General features: G+C 33.2%; 1 protein-coding gene across 1 annotated transcript in view; it reads right to left on the reverse strand.

Moving 5' to 3' along the window:
- The window catches only part of LOC117171796 (protein rhomboid-like), a 251,055-nt gene that overhangs the window by 9,114 nt on the left and 215,447 nt on the right, over nucleotides 1–26,494 (reverse strand). The window contains exon 5 of the mRNA XM_033359407.1: nucleotides 20,756–20,911. Coding sequence (XP_033215298.1) covers nucleotides 20,756–20,911 — 156 coding nt within the window. The remainder of the gene's footprint in view (nucleotides 1–20,755; nucleotides 20,912–26,494) is intronic.

The raw sequence follows: 26,494 nt of genomic DNA on the forward strand, positions 1-26,494 counted from the left end.
CACAACTTTCAACAACAAACGCAGAAATATTTCAAATGTTACAAAAATTATCAGACCGGATGACTAATATGGAACTTGCAATAAATAGCCGTAAGGAAGAAAAACGTTCCATTGCAAAGAATTTGGATTGGGTTACGTCGGACGAAAGTGAGAGGGAGAACGATGCAGATTCTGAAACAGCCAATGATGACGCGTTAATAGGATGACAAAGGTTGTTACAGGAAAGAGCAACAATTCAAAATGAAGATATCCTCACAAGAGATAGGCTTTCACAGCGGTTAAATGATAGAATTGAAAGTAGAACAGTATTAAACGAAACTATCCCTGAAAGGGACGCGATTAAATTAACTAAAAAATTTAATGGACAAGACGATATGGGAGTTGAACCCTTCATCGCTCTTGTGAAGAGAATTGAAAGACAGTGCACAAATCCAGGAGTTTTATTGGACTGGATCTTTGCAGAGAAAATCGAGGGAGAAGCCGAGAAAGCAATTCGCTTTTTATCGATAGAAAAATATGATGATCTTTTTAAAGCCCTTGGAACTAATTTTGGTACAACAGGATCGCTGGAAGCACATCGCACGAAACTTTCAAAAATAATTCAAGGAGCGGGAGAAGCCACGCAGAATTTCATCACAAAGTTTAACCAAAGAATGCATGAACTTTTATATGCTGTACAATAAAAAAATCCGCAAATAGACGAAAGAAGAATTTGTATAAAAAATGAAGAACAAACTATTTTAGAAAAATACATTATGAACTTAAGAGAAGATCTTTCAGACCGAGTTTCGAGTAGAAACCCAAACGACATTAGAGAAGCTCAACAAATGGCAATCCAATCAGAAGTTTGGTTGGCTGAACGGAGCAAAATTCGTCAATCAAAAAATACAATTAAACCTCAACTACCTATCCGTACAAACCCTCATAAAACTCCTTTCAAAACTCCAAACTCCCAATTCAGTAATCATAAATACCCTTCAATGAATAATCCTCCAAATCACAACATACCTTTGCAGCAGAGACTCCAGTTATTTTGCAGTCACTGCAGAATACCCGGGCATACCGAAAATCAATGTTTCTCTAAACAAAGAAATTTTCGCACAAAAGCGTCAGGAACTCGACCTCCGAATCGTGTGAACTACACCCAAGAAGAAACAGAGGAAGAGAAAGAGTTCCAGGAAACGGAAAGGAACCCGGAGACAGAGTATCAGCAATATCCGGAAGACTATACTCTATCAGAGGACAATTACATGGAGCAATAAAACCGGTACAATTATTAGTTAATAGCGGTGCATCGATCAATTTAATAAAAGAAAATTGTCTTAATAAAAAACACCAGAGGATTACCATGGAAAAAGAGTTTTCAATGGGAAATGACAAGCACAGAACAAAAGAAGTCACGAAATTTAAGTTTCAAGGGAAAGAACATCTCTTTGTAATCGTGCCAGAAAAGTTTCCAATACCCGAGGAATGTATCATCGGAACACCATTCCTGCACTTCTATCAGTTTAACTTGTCCAACCAATCCCTCCAACTTGACGATAAGATATAACCTTTGGAGTATGACGGAATCCTTATCCCAAAGAACACCATAAAAATGATATCCGTGGAAACAACCAAGAAGCAAAATCTATTGAGGGAAGCACACGGAAATGTGGCTACAGGTCACTTCGGCGAAAACAAAACTATCAGGAGGGTACGCGAACAAACATCATGGGAAAATATAGAGAAAGACGCAATTGACTTTGTTAAAAGATGTCAAGTATGCCAACGCGAAAAACTGACTCGGATTCGTCCCAAAGTCGAAGCAGTCATCCCAGAAATGCCAACTCAACCAAATGACAAGATCGCAATGGACATAGTTGGTCCATTACCAGAAACAACGTGTGGGAAGAAATACATCTTATCTATTCAGGATGTGCTGACGAAATATATAATCCTTGTTGCAATAAGCGAAACAACGAGCTAGAGCATACTAACCAACCTGCTAGATCACTATATATATACATCTTTTCCTCTCCAAAGTACATCTTAACTGATTAAGGCGCTAACTTTGTATTGGAATTGATCAATAAATTTGAAAACCTCTTCAGAATTAAGCACGTCAAAACAACCGCTTTCCGTCCACAAAGTAATGAAGCACTGGAGAGAACTCACGGAACAATTAAAGATTTGTTAAAGACTTACATGGCCGATAATGAGACGGAATGGGATCAAAACTTGAACCTGATATGCTTAGCATTCAATACAGCAGTTCACGAGAGCACAGGACTCACGCCGTTTGAAATGACATCCGGAAAAAAGCTAACTTACCGTCAGCTTTAGCAACAACCACATTAATAACCCACCAAGAGCTATTAAACATTTGGCAAAAAAGACACGAAGAATATCTGGAAAAGGGAAGAGCTGCCATTCAAAAAACACAAGAACGATTAAAAAGGCAGCAAGATGCAAAAATAACCATCAGTAATCCTCTTTTTGAACCAGGAGATTTAGTCCTATTGCATAACGATAGCAAACAGACAAAATTGAAAAGCGAATGGCTCGGACCATACACCATATGCAAACGCGTTCGTTACTCTGATTATGAAATTTTATACAATGATCAACATGACACAGTACACGTTAATAGGCTGAAGCCCTACTACCAATAGCTTGATCGGTTCATTTTATGATTTTTTCAGTATGAATTTGGCTTGGATATTCATTTCTCTCGTCTCCATCTCATCCGCTAACGTTACTTTCACGTCACTCGATGGCTCCACGATCTTCATTGCAGACCTCGGTTCAGCAAAAATCTTTCATACTACTTGGCGACTCATTTCATCTGTCGATACACACACCATTGATAAAAGATACGAACAAATAAATCATTTGTATAAATCCGTCTCAGAACGATGTAATGTATGCTTGGAACAATTTGAATTACAAAAACCTTAAAATCTAGAATTGAGCGGCTAAATGCTCGAAGATTGTTACTAAATCAGTTATTAGGAAAGTCCCGGTACAAAAGGGGAATTTTTAATTTCGTGGGAAGCATCTCCAAGACCCTTTTTGGAACAGTATCCGAAAGCGATTTAGATTATATCAACCACGAGCTTGACGAACTATATTCCGAAAACAAAATTCTAAAAATGTCACTCCAAAATCAGACTAAGGTAATTAGGACTATTTTAAACTCAGTCGAGCACGATGTAGATTCCATGTTTGCGAAAAGTAAAACCATTCTGTACGCTTATAACAAGATGGCCAATAAGACGAACGAGAACATCGAAAATATAATAATAGCTAATCAGATAACAATCATGTCAATTGTTATATGGGAATTAAGCGAAGACATATCGTTATTAATTAATGCAATAAATGACGGAAAACACGGAATTAAACATCCTCAAATCTTACCTCCGAGCACACTCATAGAAGGATTAAAGCAGTTTGAGGATGAAAACAATGAAAAACATAGTATTTAGTTAGAAGAGGAAAATTACCAATACTTAATTGATATTGCTGAGATAACTGTTTTGTTGATAAATAGTAAATTCGTTTATTCAATTCAAATTGCAATAATGGAAAAGGAAAACTATAAAATACATCACTTAATTCCGATACCAGTACAAAAGGGGGACAATTTTGTCGCAATAATAGCCAATGAAAATTATGTAATGATCAACGATCAAAGAACTCTTTACATCCCCACGTCCGAAAGCGATCTGAGCTACTGTAAATTTCTAGGAACTATTAGGATTTGTAAAAGAAAGAACCCTAGCTATCTCTTAGCAGAAACGACATCATGCGAAACACAACTGATTAAAAACAGCGTTAGAATCATAAACAACAAAATGTGTCAGGTTAATGTAATCATTATTGATCAAACGGTATTTTACATTTTACAAAATGAGCAAGGGGTAATTATGATTCCTAACAAGGAAGAGATCGTACAAATTAACTGTGACAATTCTAACTTTGAAAAGTCAATAACAGGAGTAACCTTGATTAGAGCCCTGCATAACCGTATTCTACATACAGAATACACTTTTGTAAAATTGAGCAAAACTAAAGTAAAAACGCAAAACTTTTCATATCGCAAAAATGTAACAATTCCTTTCTTAGAATCCGATTTGAATCTACTAAGAAATTAATTCCTGCCCTTGAAGGGACAAATAAATAATCAGGAATTAAAATTAGCTGGGAAATCTTTAGATGAGATAGAAAATGTTTTAAACAGAGTACAGAGTATTAGACGATCTCAATCTTGGAAAGAAAAGGCGACGAACATTCTGTATTACTTAGGCTATACTTCGTTGATTCTCATCACACTTTTTGCATTTTATAAGTGCGGAGTCTGCGAATTATTGCGAAAATCTATTCCGAATCTTTGCATGAATTTTTGTTGCACCACCAATAAGATAAACAATGAAACGACATCACATGTAGTAACATATGTACCAGCAAGTGCGCCTACGATGGACTTAGAAAGTTAACTAGATAATAAACCGATTAAATTTAGAAGAAAATAATCTGTATAGCTACGAAGAATTTCAAGAGAAATTCACCCTAATAGGGGAGGTGTAAAGCGGGAACGTATGAGAAAGAATATTCTAGCTTTACCAACGCTTTTTCCTAAAATAGAATAGTATCGTAGGCTCAGAAGAGATAGCACTACCTCCCTTTCTAAAATAAGGGATATCGCATGTACTCCGGATTCCAGGGACCGACCCTGCAGGGCCTGGGAGACAGATTCATTCCTTGTTGGACTGCTACGGCTGCAACTTGTATTTCAATTAATAAACTATCTGACCAGGTCTACAAATCTGTGTCAGGACAACATTAAAATAAAGTGACTTTTCATTCAGACCGTCACAAGACGATACTTACTTTGAATTTCTAATATCAAACGTATCCATTTTTCTCCGTGAACGAAAATTCAAAAGAAAAAAATGCATAAAACTGATTAATGTCCTTTGTTCTCTCAAGACCTTAATGCACACGTTGCATGTATCTGGAGAGGAGTGTATGCACCGAAAAATTATGAAAAGATTTCTTAATCCGTGGCTTACTGGTTTAAGCCAACTATTTCTGCGAGTTTCTGAAATATTTTACTGGATTCGTCTCTCCAAAGAATACGCTTCTTTCTGTAATGATTCTTCTATCTTTGTCCACGTACAAAGTTTCCGGCAAATTCTCCTCGTTTCTAGTTGAAAGAGGCACTTCAGATCCGACGATGACGTTTTACGATATACCCCAGTTTATGCAAAACTAAAACCGCCGCTTTCGCTAGACAAAACTAATGCAAAGCCTCTGAAATCTCCTGAATATACGACGTTGGTCGAAAACAATAAAGACGGCGTAACAGACGGTGCGAAATAATCTCCAAAATCCACGAAGCTTCGCGGTAAAAAGCAGACGATTTCCATAAGAAGAATGATTGAAAAAAACTACGGAACACGTCTAACACTTGGTGGATCGCTACAAAAGTGCCGAAAATATATTTCGTGCTGAGTGGTTAAAATCGGATGCGTTCGTATTTTTTGGCGAGTCTCGCTTGCGCTTGAAGCAGGGGAATTTGCCCTCGCTGAAGAGCCCTTGCTTAAAGGGACTCATTAGTCACAACGCTATCAGAATAGCCTTTAAGTATCGCTGAGGGAGAAGTTCTTGGTGGCGATGAACGTCTTCTAATATCATAGGGTAGTTATCAGTAAATTACTCGATGTGTGTACCTCCCCCTTGTATTCGTTTGACATCTTATTACCGTTCCCTATCTCTTGTCATCAGTCCTCATTTCTATAAATTGTCCAGTTCTTTCCAATAATCCTTACCTTTTCTCTCCAATTCTGCCATATGAACTCTTCAATGTGTTCAAATAACAAGGATCTACCTTGAGGTGAGCACATTAAGAGATTCTCTTCCGGGGGGTCGGGGTACTGATGTACCATAAAAGTACACTGTAATTATCAATATTTCAGATTTTGCCTATTTTTGGTAGTTAAATCAAACGAAACTATCATGTATATCCATGAAAACAGCTTTTTGGTTGAAGAGATTTTTTCTAAGTGTAGTCACGCACCTCAAACCTTGTTTCTCTTTTCCCTGTCCTTCAAAAGTTTGTTCCATTCTTTACGTCCCCTTTGACACTTCACTTTGAACCTCTTTCTCTTCTACCTTCGATCTCTTCGCTTTTCTTGTCTCCTTATCTCCTATTCTCCCTATCTTCCATGGTCTACAACTCTAAAATACCTTTGCTATTCTTCCTATAATGCTTCTTTATTCCTTCCTCTTTTTTTTCGAGGGGAGCTTAAACTTTTTGCATTTTTTATATTCACTGCTTATAACTCTCATCTTCCTTCTATCAGAGTTCTATTTTCTTTTGAAAATCCCATATAAAGAAACAGATTTCATCCTTCTTAATCATTTCCTTCTGGTCGTTTTGTTGTACTACACTCCCTTCTGCCTAATTTTTTTTGCCACCTCCCAGGTAAAAAAGTTATGTATAATTTATATATAGTGAACACAACACTGACATTTTTCATTTGTTTTACACATAAAGGTTCATAAAACAAATAAAAAATATCATTGCCTTATCCAACTGTATATAAACTATATATAATTTTTTCACCTGGGCTGTGAAGGGTAAAATACTTCTTGATTAATTTACCTTTGCTTACACTGTCGATCTTATTACCTTGCAATTAACCTCCATCTAAAATCGCCTACCATCATTTCTACCAACCGTATGAAGCAATTCGCGTGCCGCCTGACGCTACCCGACATCAATTACCTGATCCTATACCGCTGAAGTCTACTCCTACTTTTTTTCTACTCTTGACCTACACCATCAAAATTATAACCTTCACTCTATCCCCACTCTAACGTACTCCCTCCCCTTCACCCTTTCTCACTTTCCCTACTACAATATAAATTAAATAATTTAATTAAAATCAGAACTACCAAGAAAAAATTCCTTTCATTAGACTATCTAATTTATCTAGAAAATTAAAATTTAATTAAGGGAAATGCAAATAAGTCACGTAGGAGCCTCATCAATTTTTAATCCTCTAGAATGAATTTACTGCCACCTTGTTGCACATACAAATCACGCCTCACAGATAATCGATACCGATTTCCCAAATTAAAAGTGTTCTTAATTTTCTATTTACGTAGCTCTAAATATCTAAAAATTAAATCACCAATTACCTAAAAGTGAAATGGATTTTTTTACTTTTGCTGAAAAAAATTACTTAAGCCGGGTTTATTCAGACAATTTCTGGGAAAATGGTTGGCTATCCCACCCTTTTTACCTTCATCAACCCGTGATGATCGTATCTTTTTCCATTACAAGCCGGACATAGCAGGGTGACACATATCGCAATTTACGTTCTGTGCCCATCGTATAGGAGAAAAGATTCCAAGTTTGTAATTTTGTACAGCTATACCTATGTATTCGCATGTGCCTGAAATCTAAAGCCTTTTTCCCGTTTCTCCTCGTTTCTCATATACGTCAAGTCAGCAAATCGTATGAGCAGCCTATCTTTTAATTAAAAGCTTCAGCACTATTCGTGAGAAATGACGTCACAATTCTTGAGTTAAGAAGCTCCTTTTGTCGTCGACGAACATTTTCACTATACAGCCGAAGGACAGCGGTGGGAACAGAGAAAATGTGCCGGAAAAGTACCTCCACGACTCAAAAAAGTTGTATTTTTGACAAATGAAGAATAATTTAGCCTTTCTACTTTTTTGTTAACAGACAAAAACATTGTTTAAATAATTAATCTTCAAATTTAATAGAAATATTTTTTCAGTAGCAAAATTATTATTTACAAAACGTTAAAACTAACACAAAATTCATGGATTCACATGTAAAAGATTATTGTTTCTAATCTTTTAAATAAATTAAAATATAATTTGATCAATGTTTTCTGTAAATAATCCATAGAATTGTATTTTGAGACAGTTTAAAAAAATTTAATTCTGAGTTGTCTATCAAATATGGTCCCTAACGGGTAAATATGTGAAAATTGCTGCAGTCTATTATTATGGTGAAAAACATGAAAAACCTGTAAAAATTATGTCTTTTTGCGTTTGCCTCAATCAATACGCAAAATTTCGAAAAATATCTCCCCACGAGACGCTGAAAAGGTGTAGGGGTTTGACCAACATTTTTTCTGTGACCAATGACTTGAGTGCCTTTCAGCCCCTCATGAGATGATAAAAAGGTTCAAGGTTTTACCAACATTATTCCTGTGAATAGTCATAGGGGTGCCTTTCTACCCACGACGAAACTTGGGGAATATTTTGGGGATCGACCAACATTATTTCTGTAAGCAGCCCCCCCCCCCCCCACAACGTTGGAAAGAAGTAGGGGTTTGACCAAAATTTTATCTGATAAAAGTCACAGAAGGGCCTGACACTTACTGGACTCAAGCCTGTTGCACTTCCTAAATTTCAAAAGCAATTTTCTCAGAAACTATCAACCCTAGTGAAAAGTGTTTGAAATAAAAAATGCATAATTTAGATTGGATCTACAACTTTTGTCTACAAAATTTTCTCAAATATGGTGCATTTACTGAGATAAATGTGAAAAACCATGACTTATGGGATTTTCATGGCTTTTATCATGAAAATCAACTTTGTGGCTATTTAAAATATCATATTCCTAATCAGTGCGTCAAAATACATAAGTATACGGAGTCATAAATTAATTAGAGGTATGCGATTTTCGAAAGTGCACCCATCAAGAGTACTTTAGTGTTTCTTCAATGGAACATCAACATTGTTTTTCGATAATTAAAATAATCCAATGATAACACAGGCCCACAAAAAAAAATTTTCAGCGTGAGAAAAGTGACTAAGCTACCCCTATAGATTTTAAGCCGCTGAATCTAAATATGACCTCAGAATTTGCCCTACACGTCTGAGTTTTCCTCTAGATGAAAAAAGTAGGGAAAAGCCTAGGGATTTTCTGATCAAACAGGCCATACCAAAAATTTGTCTGCACGAGACAAGTGACTACTATCCGCGGGAAAATTCGAGTCCTCTGGCTTTGACGTTTAATAAGTATGTGAAGAAAAAATGGTAGGTTAATGAAAGAGGTATCGTTTTAAAAGTGCAAATGTTGTACGTTAATGAGCCGAAAAGTAATATTCCAAAAAATTATTTGTAGCTTACAGATCTGAAAATACGATGAAAAGTGAGGAAATTTGATAGCTTTTAAAAACTGTGAACTTTGAAGCATAATTTTTTATTGAAAAAATAATAGGAAAAATCTGAAAAATGCATGGTGGTACATTAAACATTTCAGAACAGATTGCCGTCGAAAAATTTGCACTTGCTTTCCTATATAAAAAACTGACTTCAAATATCGCAATTTGCACGAAGACAACAAGAACCACATACTTCCTTCAAATTGTAAATTATTACAGATATTTCAACTAACTACCTCTAATTTAAATCACTTCATTATCTTCATCAGGGCTCAAGATAGTGCTGTCACATCAGATTTTCAGATCTGTAAGTTACAAATAATTTTTTGGAATATTACTTTTCGGCTCATCAACGTACACCATTTGCACCTTTAAAATGATACCTCTTCCATTAACCTACCATTTTTTCTTCGCATACTTATTTTACGTTAAAGCCAGGGGACTCGAATTTTCTCGCCGACATCTCGTGATTCCGATACTCGTGCTCGGTTTTCTTTCGGCTCGGCTTTGGCTCGGGAAGCCGATATATCGGCTCGGGATCGTGTTGTCATCGGAGAAAAGGAAAAACTGTTTCTAAGGAGTATAACGTGAACGTATTAGATGTGTGTAAAACATGACCCCCCCCCCCCCCCCAAGGCTGTCATAACAACTTTTTTAACTTTTTTGAAGAATCGAAAATTCAAATTTTGATCAATCAAAACAAATAATGAAAAATAAATTATTCCGGTTCATGGTCTAACTATGCAAGTTACAAAAAAAAAGATTAATTGAAAAAAATGGTGCATAAAAAAATACAAATTGATTAATCACGCTTTAATAGGATGCTTAATTTTCATTTTATTCATAGAAAACAACATAAAAAGAAAAAAAAATCGAATTTTCGCGGCAAAAGCCACAAACTACGAAAAAAATAAATGGACGAAATTTATTCACCCAGAAAAGATTCCAAATTCGTTACTAATAATTTTTTTATGTAAAGCGTTATTTTTATTTTAAATTTCCTTTTAATATAAAAAAAAATATTGAAAATAAATTTTTTTTAATAACAAAAGAGATCATTTATAGAAGGCGAACTCTTCAAATTATAAAAAAAAAACAGTGAAAATATGTCTGTTTCAATACCAATACATATAATGAATTGTAATCATATAAATTGATTCAAACGATACATTTTCAGGCTAGCTGAAAATAAAATTTAGAGCAAAATAAGGAACAAAAATATTGAATAATTTACTGTCAATGAAATTTTTACTTTATTTTGCAATAACTGAATAAGCAATCCCGGGCCGAGATACAAAAATAAATGTAATATACATTTGATATGATGGTGTTGAACGTAATGCAGAAAAGTTCGCATTTTGGAAAAAATTGACGGCGAAGCACAAGATAGGTGATGAGAATGTGTTCGTTGAAGCCGAAGGAGCTATAACAAAAGATAATTCGCAATCACCAAATCACAGTTTTGTCAGCATAAAGATCGAGCATGTAGTGTGAAGTAAATACATCATCAAGCGCAAAGTGCAAGAACCAAAAGTCGCACGCGCTGCAACTTGAAAGCCATATAGCATGCAAGTTTTCAAGTATTTTTGCCGCGAAAATTTAAGCCTTGATTTAAATAAGTAATTCATAATAACAACATTAAAATTACGAAAAATTCTAATAAAGTAACAATTATTATAGTAAAGTATAGCAAAATATAGTAATATTTTACAATTTCCAAAATAATGAAATCTATCCTTTGATCCGAACTTTTGAAATGTAAGCTAATAACTTATTTTAGAGAAAATTCTGACTAATAAGTAGTCACGTTAATATAAAAAGTGAGTTTAAGCTTAACAATTACTAAAATAATTAAATACAGCCGATAATTAGTCGAGATTTTGTAATAAATTTATTATATATTATATTTGTAAGCGAAAATGAAGTCATACTTTTTACATAAATAAGTTGATCTGAAAACTCCCTCAAGGTACGTATAGGCGCCATAGAATGTTAACATATGTAAAAAATCAATATATTAGCGGGCGCCAATAAAAAATGCATTTAGGTGTCCTATACAGTTTTAATCGATAAATATAATATGGATTGCATCGGAAAAAAATGTATTTAAAATTCCGTAATTATATTGATGACAAGAATATTCCTTTTACTTTTACTGTTTCAATATGAATAATTTATCTCTCATTTAAAAAATATTTTCTTTAATAGAAACCAAAACATGCATTAGGGAATTTCAAAGGAATAATATTGGTGAAAAGAAATTGGAGGACACTTTTTCTTTACTGGTATTACTTATAGGAGTACAAGTGTAAATCGTCGATATGATTGGATGTTTTTTCATTCTTTCTATTGCAATTTAACATATATTTATTTCTTTAAACAATATAACCTTTTTGGGGCACCTTGGCATGGCTTAGGGGCGCCGACCAAGGGGGTGCAGTCGGCTGCGCCCCCATGCCAGTCCGCCACTGTATATAGAACGCAATAATGCAGAATATTTTTTTTTAAAGTATATTCCTGGTGTAAAATTGCTTGCTTTTATTGTTTGCATGATACGTAACCATCAAAATTCAGAATTAAATGTTATAAATTACTTCTATAAACAAATTCTATAAACAAATGTACATCATATAAATTAATAGGCAGCAAACAACATTTTTTTCGTCTACTCTTATTGTAATGATATCACCGATTATATTTTCTGTAGACATTATTATACTATCCATTGATATTTGTTTATTTTATAAGCCAAATATATGAACAAATTTACATTTTAGGAGTTTGAAGCAAAATGAAACCGATTTTTCATCTGATTTTATTGCAATTATATATTCTGAAACAATTTTGTCATGCATTAATATTTGCTCATTTTATAAACAAATTATATAAAAAATGCACATTTTGGGTGTTTTCAAGCAAAAAAAAATCGCTTTTTCATCTGACCTTGCTCCAATCATTCACAAATTTAATTATGCATTTATTAATTTTATGAACAATTTATATAAACAAATGCACATTTTCGGCGTTTTCCAGCAAAAATAAATCGTTTTTTTATCTGACCTTGTTCAAATCATATCCATAAATTTAGTGATGCATTAACATTTGATAATTTTACGAACAACTCATAGAAACAAATGCACATTATCGGCGTTTTCAAACAAAAAAAATCGTTTTTTTATCTGATCTTGCTCAAATCATATTCACAAATTTAGTTAAACATTAAAATTTGTTAATTTTACGAACAAATTATATAAACAAAGTTTAAGTGCATATTCAGGTAGATTATAATCATGATTTTATTTTGAATTAGTATTTTGGGTTAAATATTTAAGCATTCTAGTTAAATATTCATCATTTTTGTTCAAAATGCATCTTTATGCTTGAAAATAAAACTATTCCATTTTTGGTTGACAGCTGATGTTCTTAGTTTAAAATTTAACCATTTCTTTTTTTGGTAGAAAATTAATCTTTTTATTTTATGATTAATTATTTTAGTTATAAATTTGTCAGTTTAGTAGAAAAGTGATTATTTAAACTAAAAATTAAACCATTCCATTTTTGGTTGAAATCGATCTTTTTAATTTAAAATTTAACTATTTCGTTCAAAAATAATGTGCTTTGTTGAAAAATAGTATTTTTTGGTGCAAAGCTATTCTTCTTTGAAAGTTGATCTTCTTGTCTACAAATTCCTCTTTTAATAGTTTTATTTTCAACCAAAAAGATGACTCTTTGGTTGAAATAAAACTCCTTTATTAAAAGTTAAGCTTTCTTGTTAAAAAGTCACCTTTTTTTAAAAAATGCATGTAATCCAGTTGAATATTCATCATTTAAGTTGAACATTTATCCCTTCATTTCAAATTTGTTGTTACAATAAGAAATCATTTTTTCCCTGGGAATTAAAGTATCATTTGTTGACAAAAATTCAATTTTTTATAAAACGAAGATAAGAGAAACAATCACAATGGCACACAAAAAAAAGTCAAAGTCCACGGAGGCGAACTTTGGGGTTCTATGGTTTTTGAGTCGCTGATTCCGAATCGTTTGTCGGTTTCTTCAGATCAGATCGCTTTCAAGGTCATTTGAAGGTCAAATGAAGAAAATATTGCTGAAAAAATCTGAAAAAATTCAGGCATAGGTTTTTTTAGCATGCGGAATCCGGTGTCGGTTGACCTTTAAGACTTCAAAATCAAGGTCATTTGAAGGTCAAACCAACAAAATAATCTCAAAAAAATTTGTAAAAATTTATATATAAGTTTTAAGAGTCGTAGAATCTAAATCCTAGGTCATTTTTACCATATCTAGTATTTTCAAGGTCATTGAAATATGAAAATAACAACCCATATATCGTGTTTGATAGACCTTCATCAATTCACGTACAAGCTCATAATAAGATCAAAAAAATAACAATCCCTCATAAACAATTATGATAGACATATTTTTTGTATCAACTTGTGTTCATGTTTTCCGCTCATACCGTACTCGCTTACTATCAAATGATCGACCTAACGGTTTCTTTCGCTTTTTCCTGTAGTTTTACACTCTCTTTTCAGTGACCAGCAGTAATCAGCCATCATAGCGACATCCCATCTGCCTTGGTAGCGCTTTTCCATTTCTTTTATGTCTTGATGGAAGCGCTCTCCTTGCTCTTCACTGTAATCGCCACAATTCTCTGGGAATCGATCCAGGTGATTATGTAGGAAGTGCAATTTGTATGACATCAGGCACCCCATTTTTCCAAAGTTCTTCATCATTTCGGCTACTATAACTTTATCATTTTCACTTCTTTTATTTCCTAAAAAGTTTTTCACAACTTCCTTAAAACTGAGCCATGCATCCCTTTGAATTTTTATCATTGTCGTTGGAAATTTTTCATCTTGTAAAAGTCTCCTTATTTCTGGATCATCAAAAATCCCTTCTTTCAACTTGGCATCAGATTTATATTGAAACTTCTTTTCCAAGTATTTAAAACATCGACTATTTGCATCTAAGGCTTTCACAAATTGCTTCGTGGCTCCTAATTTAATATGTAATGAAGGAATCAATACTTTTTTTGGATCAACCAGGGCCGATTCAATGATATTTCCTTTTCCTATTTCAAGTGATTTCCTTTCAGCCCACTTATGATTCGTGTAATGTTTTTCGCGATCTCTACTTGTGAAGTATTACAGCTTTTAAGCTTCTTTTTGATGAGTCAATAAACAGTCTCCAATCATCATCTTTATAAGTATTTGGCTTAAGTTCTTCCATCCGCACATCCACACATCCATGCATCCGCAGATCCACACATGCACACACGCAAACATTCACTCATAACCGCAAATACATGTGGACATTTATAAAAAATGTATTTTTTACCATAAAAGGTCAAAAAGAACCCACTTCTTTTTTAAAGATATACCATTTTTATGGGTACAAAGCTTTCTCTTTCAAGAAATCTACAGCAGCTAATATTGATAAGAAAGTACACTGCCTTACTTTCGAGAAATTCACAGCAGCTAATGTTGATAAAGATAAATTAATATGACCTTCAAATTACCTTGACCTTGAACTCATGAAGGTCAACTGACACCGGATTCGGATTCAGCATGCTCAAAAACCTACATTTGAATTTTTTCAGATTTTTTTTAGCTTTTTTTCCGAATTCGAACCTTCAAATGACCTCATATGACCTTCAGATAACCAGATATGATCAAATCAACGTTGGATTTGTAATCAGCGACCCTTAAAACCTATATATAAATTTTTACAAATTTTTTTGAGGTTATTTTCTTGGTTTGACTTTCGAATGACCTTGATCTTGAACTAATGAAGGTCAACCGTCACCGGATTCGGATTCAGCGTGCTAAAAAACCTATGTCTGAATTTTTTCAGGTATTTTCAGCAATATTTTATTTATTTGACCTTCAAATGACCTTGAAAGCGATCTGATAAACAGACAAACGATTCGGAATCAGCGACCCAAAACCCATAGACCCCCAAAGGTCGCCTCCGTGGACTTTGACTTTTTTGTGTGCCTGCGTATTTACGTAAAAGAGTTAAAGGTTTCTATTTGCAAATTTATCCATTTCAGTTTAAAATTTAACTACATAATTGAATGAAAAATTATTTTTCTGTTTGAAAATTGAAACCATTCTCTTCATGATTCATGGTTTTGCTTGAATAATAACGTTTCTAAAAACATATTAAACTTTTTTATTTTCGAATAAACATTCGTTACTTTATTTTTGATAATTCAGAACTTTTGTAAAAAAAATTCTTTTCGGCGTAAAACGAAGTGTCTTGTTTCAAAATTCAACTCCATGTTTCAAAGTTAAGGTGAATTATTGTAAGTTCATTTTATTACCTCTTTGTCTAAAAAATTCTTATATTTGGTGAAAAATGAGCCTTCTTAAGTTCTTACATAGAAAATTAAAGTACTTCATTAAATGTTGTACTACTTGGTTAAAATTTCAACTGATTGGTTGAGGGGCTTCCCTATTTTGTTGAAAAATCTTTTTTTAAGGTAAGCATTACTGTTTTTAAGTAACAATTTAACCATTCCATTTTTATTGAAAATTCAAAAATGTATAACTTAGGTGCATACTGTAACTGTTGTGTTGCTAAGAAAGTCGGTATTGGTTAGAAAATTAATTTCTTTATCAGAAAATCAAAGCACTGCATTTGTGTAATGTTTGTAAGTGTTTAGTTGAAAATTAACCTTTTTAAGACTAAAGGCCAAATATTGAAACCCAATTTTGTGTAAAATATTTAAATTGAGTCTTCTTCGTGGGTGAAAATCCATCTTCTTGGTTAAAGATTCATCTTTTTAGTCCAAAAATAAGCTATTGCAGTAAAAGTTTCGTAAATTCAGTTGCATTTCTGTGACGCATTATGAAACATTTGTAGGATTAAATATGGAGATATTTTATAATCATCCCACTTAATTGTTTTATTATTGAACACACTTCGAATTCCAATAACCCGCGGTTCGATATTCTTATCTAAATTTCCGCCCTAACCATTATTTATAGACGCTCCACGCTTTTATAAAATATCTTACAAAGATTTTTATCACTGGCAAAATGATTTTCTAAAATACCCCAGACAAAGTTTAAAGTATGCTCCTGACAAAGGGCAGTTGCAGGTTGGTCTAGGACCCTAACCATAATTCACTTCAACTATTTGGCTGTAAACCTCTGTCAATGAGCGAACGCGTTAGTGTTGGGTGTGAGTTCTGTGCGACAGTGAATATCGTGTGGGGTTGCGCTGCACCCCGGTTGACGGAAGCATGAATTTGTAATTTAAAAGTTTAAAAATAAATTTCTTTATAAATATAACCGTTAAAAAATCATAATAATTAATAAGGATCAAATTTTCTTCAGAAGATGGTTTCCCGCTACCAATTGCGCAGCCTGACTGCAGTCCTGTACTCTAATTGCTCCTCTGTAGATTAAACATGCATGTTTTTATAATTATTTCCTTGTTTTTGAATATTTATAACAATTTTTCATTATTTATAATAAATCTGAATTTTTAATAATCAATTTTACTAGTACTTTTAAGATTTTTACCCTTTGTCAGATTTCTTAAATTTCTTTTACTTCGGATGTTCAAATAATTAGGATTTTTAAAGAAAAAGCAAAAGTGGCTTGTATGGCCTCAAAGCGCGATTATTTTTCTTTAAAATCCCGTTATATATTTTGAAATTGGTCAACTTGTTGAAAAACTATGTTATTTTTTATAAAAAAAGTCAATTTTGCGAAATTTTCAGGTTGTTTTTATATTTACCAAATTATTCAACATTTATTGAAAAATTAAGAGAATATTATTGTTATCATTGTTTTCTACACTAACAAGTTTGGGGTGTAGCGGAACCCCGGTTTACCATTAGATGATGAGTCAGCTCAGTTTACTAGTCTAGGGTTAATATATTTTGTGACAATATTTTCGATAAAGTAGACAAAACTCATTAGACTAATTTTTAGAAGAAAAAAACCGCTATTATTCAGAAATTCAACAAGAATTTTTCGCTATTTATCTTTGCTTCGATGAACCGTAACACAGTAAACCCCAGGAATACATTTTATCTTCAAATTAGATAAAAAGGCTGCAGCATGTTTATCTGACGAAATATACAATTTATCTGACGATAGAAAAAATTTATCTAGCGAAAGATAAAATTTATCTGACGAAAATATTGATTTGACATATGTGATATGGCAAACAGCAGCGTCTTGGTTTACGGAAAAAAATTCCTCTTTAAAAATCCTTACGGTACTCATTTTTTAATTCGTCTCAATTTATTTAAATGATTTTAACCAAAAAATCATTCACATACACTTACAAAAGACATAGGCTGCACTTTGGTTAGTTTATACTTTATAGTAAACACTCAGCCAAGTTCAGTCTTTACTTTTGTTGAACAAACCTTTCGTTTCTGTCGAACCTGATGAAAACTTCAAAAATTGGAAACAAACACTATAAAGTATAAACTAACCAAAGTGCAGCATCTGTTTTCTTTAAGTGTAGGTGAATGATTTTTTAGTTGAAATCAGTTAAAGAAAAATTGAGACGATTTAATAAATAAAAACCGTGAGGATTTTCAAACTTATGGAGGAGATTTTTTCGGTGAATCTAGTCGGGTTTACTGCGATTATATAATCATATCATATATTATAATCATAATCATATACATAATAATCGCTAACAGTGTAAACATTTGCTTACGTGCTCTTCTTTTAGTAACCTTTCTTTCTTTTTTAATTCTCGGGGATACTTCGTTTTTTCATCTAAGAAATAGCATGATTTAAGGGGGTCTTCTCCTATAGATGGGGTATGTAGCGCCTCTACATCGCGCGTGGATTAAAAAAAAAATATTCATTGCAGGAACATGAAATTTTAAAGATATGTTCTTCATTGACTTTTACTACAAAATGAATAGTTAAAAAGACAATATATCAGTCCCAACATCTGAGCTGTGAAAGTGGACCATGCAGTTTTTGCAAGGGTAAACGGCGTGCAGTGTAAATGCTTGGGAACTGATTCTAGAATAGAAAGTGTTGGACATTTTATTTTTATTTTTGAATCCATCATAGAATGACTTGTTTATTGTGAAAAAGGCTTTTTTTGCAATTTGCATCACGCATTTTGCAAAATTTTCAGTTTCTCGTCAATTTTGCTTATAACAAGTAATACATTTTTTATCGATTTCAATAAAGTCATTCTATTAAGAGTTTATTGCACTTTGATTTGATGTAAATGTTTTTGAAATCTGTCAAGCCGTTCACAGTCTATCGTACACGCCAGTTTGCAAAACGTAGTTTTGGGAAAAAAGGCGTTTAAAGTTATCGTCATTCGTTTATCGCATATGAACGATTATATAATATACATACAAACAAAACTTCACCGCAAGATAGATAGATGTAAGTTTAAGGCGCTGCACTTTTTATTTACATGATTTTAAAGAGTAGAAAAAATAATTTTTTTAAATCTAGTCGGGTTATCCTAAAAAAGTAACACTAACATGAAGGTGAAAAAGCACCTGAAAAAGTGAGAACTGCAGGTCCCTGTATGTAGACAGCCGGTTGAAAAATGGACCTATGCACGGAAAAAAATTCTTGAGGCGAACGAGTGAATCGAGAATATATTAAAGTCAAAGAAAGTGTCCACTTAGATTAGGTAAAACGTTAAGTTAGAAGATTTTAACATTTAGTTACTTTATGTAAATTGTTCTCGTAAATCAGTACTTTCGACACAATTGCTAAGTTGGAGAGTTTATTATTTTCGACAGATTATGTATGATTTTATTATCTTTAGATTAAAAAAAAAATTAATTGTTATAGAAATATTTTAATTTACACTAGCCAATCTTTCGTCTGGTATCACGAAAATGAATTTCTCTGAAAGCCGTATAATGCATTTGGAGTTCAAGTTTGTTGTTTTTATCGCATTTCTTGATCTTTCAATATAGTTATCGCCTACAATCGAAACAATTGTAAATTATTATTACCGCATCATAAACTCTATTTATTATTAACATGCGCGCACATTTTAAGTGGTAAAAAGCATTTAATTGTCCAAAGTAAACCTGAACTGTCACTGCTCCCGAGTAGACCGTCGCCACTTAATTTCGCTGCTCCCATAATGCACCGGCGCTCTTCCCATAATGCACCGGCGCTCTTCCGATAATTCCTTCAGATACCTATTCTTAAAATCCCTATTATAGCTATACTTATCAGGGGTTTGACTATACGATATCCCTGGTATATAGACAATGGTCAAGGATATTCATTTTCGCTGATCCAGGAATCTTTCTTAATTCCTTCGTTCGTTTTCAGCTAAATGTTTAGCTATAATAAGGAATAATATCCCTGTCACAGCTCAATTTTTTTACCGTGTGGTTTGGTGAATTAATATTGGTCCGTACCAGGACTATAATTCAGCTTAATTTGAACCTGATCAACAAAAAAATGACACACAGAAAAAATAAATGTAATATTTACTTAACAAGGAATGTAGAGGGTTTCCTGTAAACTCCACTGAACCGGAATTCAAATAGTGGTGCAGTGGATATTACCGAAGACTCGCTAAATACTACCTGTCCGATTGGTTTTCTTAGCTCGCCCCTAAAGTTGTAACAACGCAACCTATCCGCGCGGACCATCGGGCGAATTTACGGCGTAATCGGTAATGGATGGATTGCATCAAGTAAAAAACATTACTTTTTGACATTTCTGTGAGAGCGGGCACATTACTCCTTATTCCCACTTAGCAAGGAAGAGGTTTTATAAAAAGAAACCGCAATTTTGGACGGCACAACTTATTCACAGATCGTGTATACTTGAGTTTATTAGAGCAAGACATTTTGGGTTTCGGAACTGTTTCACCTGACATGTAAGGATTCAAATGCATTTCAAAATTATTCTTGTAACTTTTGTAACAGTGTAGTATTTAAAATAATTGACTTGCGTGTTTAGGTTTATGCGTTTGAATCCCCCCATTGCGTGTGAAATTTTAATTGTATTATAAACGTTCTAAACTCAAAAATGCCGATTAATTATAAGCATATCCGAAAATATATATATATAAGAATTAACTGTGTCCTTATTTATTAATTATTTTCAAACAATAATTTTTCACAATTTATAGTGCTGTCTAAACTATAGTCTATACCGTTAACGTAAGTTAGATCTCTTTATAATATTCGTTAAAGTGACATGATAATTCGTAATTTCAGCATCCAGGAACTGCGCAGAATAGCGACTGGATCGGTCAAATCTACTGATCCTCAGGTGAGCACCACTTGAGAATTGGTACTGGTAACCATCAATGATAGTCATATTTAGTTGCCTATAATTGTAACGTTACTGAACTGTTGTGTTGTCCATATAAGTACTTGGAAGATCAGTAAAATTAACTTGGTTTTCAGTCAAATATAAGGTTCCTTTTTCTGCGTGCATTTTAGTTGGGAACACTTGATATGTATACAGAGAAGCTGAAGCTGTTTAAGGGTAATATGATTAGAGGGAAATGATGTGAAGTGCCTATGGTGTATAAAATGCCAGAGGCTGTTTGCTCACCGATAATGAAGATGCCGATGAGACGAACTATTCCAAACTCCATGTTGTTGTAATTAAGAAGAACATTGGCGAGGTGTGCTGCGAGGAGGGCATAAACCCCACCACTAGCACCTACGAGGTAGACGTCTGTATCAAATACCGACGTGCCCAAAGAACCTAAAAATGAAACAACATAAAAGTAGTTTAAATTAAAATATAAATGCATCAAGATATGAGAGAATTTTTTCAAACAATCGTATCAAACTTTTATATAAATTAACATAAAGATTGCAATTACAGTAAATAGGATTGGTAAATAATAATGTTATTCACAAGGCCATTCACTGAGTGAAGTCTTTTATAATCGGGAGGGGAGAAAAAACAACTTGCTTAGAATTCCAAAACATCTAGAAAAACGAATTTTAAATTTATCCGCCGGTGCCATTTCATGTGTAAAAGTCACACCAGCACCTGCTTTCGATGGATCTCGTTAAATTTTTTAATTTTGTATAGAGTACTAAAAAGAAACTTTTTAATATTCTTAAATTATAATCACAATTTACGTTTTTGAGATTTTTATCTTGAAACTCAAATATTTTCTACATGCAGAAAATCAAAAACATGCAATGAATGTGTTTCAGTATCAATCAAATTAAAATTTATTTATATTTTCTAATTTTGAATGAGTTTCTGGTTGATTAATTTTCCCAATACTCATAATAAAACAAATAATAACTACATTCTTGAAACAAGGAATTAATATTCTACAGTTTACATTAACCAAATAATCAATTCATGGCTCTACAGAATGAATGATTTTATTTTCATAAAACAGAGGAAGAAATTAATTCCAATAATTATTGTCCATTCAAACTGATATTACAGCAATGTAGTAGCCTTTGTTCGTTTCTCTACTTTGTTTTCAACACCTGACCTGCTTCACGTTGGTATAATTATCGACAAGTTCATAAATAATTAGATCCTTTGATTACGCTCTAATAGGCCTGCCATTTAAATCGATAATGATGCTTACAATATTAAACTGAGTACCTTCTTCAGACCTCATTAAAGCCGCCTATTACAAATTCTGATATCGAATTCGTAGAATATTGACATTGAGCCTAACAATTTCTGTGGAAAAGTGTTTCAAACTGTATACAAGAAAGTCAAGTTAATGAGATCACTTATCTCGCTTTATAGTAGAAGTAAAAGAACACGGCGAGATACATGTTTTCAAATAAAAAAAAAAGTGAATAGAAATATGCTTCAAAAGCATAAGGCCATATCCGCTATGGGTCGTACTGAGTAAATCAATATGCAGAATTACAAGAAGTCAATTCCCCTGCAGCAAATTCTCCGGGCAGACTTGCGTACAGTTAGGGCTTCGTCAAGACTGTTTAGTCAAGAAAACCTCTTCGCGTCCTGATTGGGTGCTAGTTAGCCTTACCAAACTTAATATTTTTATAAACATCAAGTTCCAAATATTTCTTTGCATACTTCTAAACATTGACAGAGTGTTTGAAAATAGCAAAAACTAAAATAAACATTAACAAAATGTTTCTTTCTCATCACCTAGTCGGTGTGATTGGGCCCAGGTGTGGTGATGGGCAGCCTGTCATGTTAAGTCCAATAATCGAATTAATGTGCAAAATGCCTGAAAATAAAACCAAGAATCAAAAGAAAAAATTTGGACAACCACCATAAGATGCTCCCATTGAAAATTCAAAAAGATAACCATTTTTTGAGCAAAGAAAGAAAAAGGAAAGAAAAATGAGAAGGCAACCAACCAAATCCCCTTCTTTCTTTTTTTTATTTCTTTCATCTTTTTTACTTTTATTACTATCAAATCACAATAAAAAAAGCATTTGTAAAAAATAATAGCCAACGTTTTGGCACTCAAACAGCACCCTTATCTAGGCAAGAGAATTAAATAAATAAAATGAAAAATGAGCAAAAAAAAAATTTTTCTTTCCTCTTTTTCCCCAAAGGAGATAATTTTTTCTTTTCCAGGAAAAAATTGTTATCTTTTTCAAATTTAAATGGGTACCTTTTATTTTAGTTGTCTAAATTTGATCGTTGGATTCTTGGTTTTATTTTCAGGACGGAATTTTTCTCCATACGGAGGGCCAGTTTTTCTTATGTGATTTTTTGGTTGATGCTCAGTGGGTCGTTTACAATACGCAATAAAGGCTAGAAATTGTTTACAATCCTTCTACTCAGCCCCAGACTAGACCGTCTTGACAGCGTCACATTATCGGGCAAGGAAATCTATTCGGGGCTCCAATAGTTCCCCGACAATTTTTTACCCGGGTTGGGTTAATTTGGCAGCACAGTTAACTTTAAATTTGAGTCTGGGTTCTTCAGTATTAATCCCAAGGCTTAACATTTTTCAGGGTAAAGTACGAGTTAGCTAAATTCGAAACTAGAAAAGGAGAGGAAAAGCGAGACAGACACTTGCAGACCCGTAAATACTATCTGTCCAAAAAATATAGGCCCCTCGATTTTTGTACAGGTTTTCAAGAAAATCTCAGCAGAAAAAATTTCTAAAAATATGAGACAAGACGCATGTTGTAGTTGAAGATTTTGCCAATACTGACACGGAATTTCAAAATGTTCACATAGTTAGTGATTATTTCCTGGCGAAAGAAAGGTGAAAAAGTACGATAATCATATTATCATTTCCGAATACTCAAAATTGAATAGTTCTAATTCACTGAAAATAAATTATGAAAATTATGGAAAAAATATATGGTTTCGTTGATCCTTTCTGTGCAGAATGGTGAAATTTTAGAGCCAAAAATAATTATTTGTTAATAAGTTGTTAACAAAAACGCAGGATGGTGTCATCTCCGAAACTAAGGAACGAACAGATATGATTCTTGTAGTCTGAGATCCAAGAGTACTTGAGCATCCATTTTAGGTCCTGATGATTTGGTGATTGATTCTTGTGCAGAATGTTCTCCTGATTCCGAATATATCGGGTGCACATAGCGAATTCCGGGTCATTTTGTTGTTATTTGACATTTTATGTGTTTAGATAAAAATTTTCATATCTCTGAACATTATTAAAGTTTTCAAAATATTTTTCGATATTCATTTAAAGAAGTGTGATAGGCACAAATTTGGTCAATAGTGTGTGTTGATTTTATTGATAGTTTTCAATAAAAACAATAAAATAGCTTTTTAATGAAAAGCCATTTCTACAGTACATTTTTTATCATGTAACAATTTTTTTTCTGGAATCATACAGCACTAACTAAGATAAATATAATTGGTTTTGAAATTTTTTCAATTAGGCTATTAGTTTAGTTTTGAAAAAATTCTTATTAAATACAAAGTTTTCACGTCTGTGTGTACGAGTGTTAGTAAGAGAATTGAATGGCCAGGTAGCGAGGGGGGGGGGCTCGAAAGCTGCAGGTTTGCGATCTGAACCGCAACCTCACACATAAGCGCACACGCGGAAACATCCTACTTAATAGAATGTTCTAAACCAATAGCGCACTCAAAAAAATTTCAAAACAAATTATCTTTGTCTCAGCTAGTTCTATATGATTTTAGAAAAAAATTGTGAAATGATAAAGAATGTACTGTAGAAATGCCTTTTCATTAAAAAGCTATTTTATTGTTTTTATCGAAAACTGTCAATAAAATCAACATACACTATCAACCAAATTTGTGCCTATCACACTTCTTTAAATGAATATGGAAAAATATGTTCGAAACTTTAATAATTTTCAGAGATATGACATTTTTTATCTAAACACATAAAACGTCAAATAACAACAAAACGACCCGGAATTCGCTATGTGCACCTGATATATTCGGAATCAGTAGAACATTCTGGACAAGAATCAATCATCAAATCATCAGGACCTAAAATGGATGCTCACTCTTCTCTTCGGATCGCACATTATTGAAGCAAATTACACATTTTTGGCTTTTGAAAGTGTTGTATGTATTTTAAAGGAGAAAAATGTTGCCCTTGGATGTTTAAAATTATTTTCTTTTTGGAAAAATACAAAAGACTACGATAATCGAGGCAACTGCACTCTCAGCAGGGCACTTTGCTGGCGCTACTGCTACGCGTGCAATACGACCTTTTCTCGTACTCAGGCTGTTTACACAGTTCCTAAGTCCTGATACAAATAAAGGATACCTTCGCCTCGATTATCGTAAAGTCTTTTGCATTTTACTTAGAAGAAAATAATTTTTTAAACATTTAATTGCAACTTTTTGTTCACTGAAAAAACATGCAACACTTTCAGAAGCCAGAAATGTATAATTTGCTTCAAGAATCACCTCTGTATGTTCCTTAGTGTTGGGGATAACACCTCCCTGCTTTTTTGTTAATAACTTATTAACAAATGATTATTTTTGGCTCTAAATTTCAGCATTCTGCACAGAAAGGATCAACGAAGCCATATCTTTTTATCAGAATTTTCATAATTTATTTTCAGTGACTTAGAGCTATTCAAAGCTGAGTATTCGGAAGTGGTAATATGATTATGGTACTTTTTCAACTTTCTTTCGCCAGGAAATAATCGCTAATCATGTGAACATTTTTAAGCCCCATATCAGTATTGGCGAAACCTTCACCTGTAACACGCATATTGTCTCATATTTTTAGAATTTTTTTCTGCCTAGATTTTAACGAAAATCCGTACAAAAATCGAGGTGCCTATATTTTTTGGATAGTAGTAAGAGTCTAAATGCACTTCACTAAGAGCTTTAAAAAATTTTATTTCGTTTTAATACTACTCCTTAAGCTTTTTACACTGACGGTTCAGAAATTAGAGGGTGTAAAGGAGATTCATAACCAATTTTCAGCAAAATTCGTGTTAAAAAATAGAGAATAAACATTATTAAAGAGGATGAAGATTTTTATTATTGGAAGAAGATCGTGGCACAATACGCAGAGACGATTGAATAGTAGAATAATAAAATATTTGGGATATTCCGATAAGCGACGGGATTTAAAGTAGTCCGGCTATTGGATTGGTCAGATGAAAAATCATTAAAATTAGTTTGTTTTTTTTTGCGGAGAAATATGTCCTCTTTTACATAATGTTAATTTTGGCTTTAAATTACGTTGCCTATTGTTAGGAAAACTGTGTAAGAGACAGAAAATATAATGTGAAATTTAAATTACTGCTCATTTATACTTGCCTCCAGGATATTTGAGCTTACTGATAGCAAAAAATATCGAGGTAAAATATCACGAGAACAGTGTAGCGTTGATTAAAGTTGACAGGATGGTGTTAAATCAATTGTTGAATTTACATTTTGTTACAAATTAAAAACATTTTACTTATATCGATTTAATTTCAATTTCAGAAAAAAAACGACATAGCCTTGACCAGGTTTTCTAGTAGCCGGACTACTATAAATGAATCAGATATATTTCCCGTTATCGTATAAATTACGAAGAATACTTTGGTATCTTTCGATAAAAATTCAATCGTCTGATACATCGATGAAGAACCTATATATCTGATTAGCAAGTGGAACCCAAAAGACCAGGCATTGGAACGATACGTCCGGCTCTCACAGTGTGTTCACTTGTCAATTGTGTTAAGATGGCAGTACAACCTACTCTCTAATTTTTTCATGTAGTCCGGTCAGTTTGGGCGTTAATATCTCAAAGAAAAAAAATAGTATAAAAAACTGTATATTATATGCCATTGTGTCTTTATTTTTTCGTCGATTTCATGCTTAATGGTTATTGTGCAAAAATGTGGTGAGGAACTGTCATCATTTATT

This window comes from Belonocnema kinseyi, chromosome 4 (assembly GCF_010883055.1).
Source record: "Belonocnema kinseyi isolate 2016_QV_RU_SX_M_011 chromosome 4, B_treatae_v1, whole genome shotgun sequence".
Classification (NCBI taxonomy): Eukaryota; Metazoa; Arthropoda; class Insecta; order Hymenoptera; family Cynipidae; genus Belonocnema; species Belonocnema kinseyi.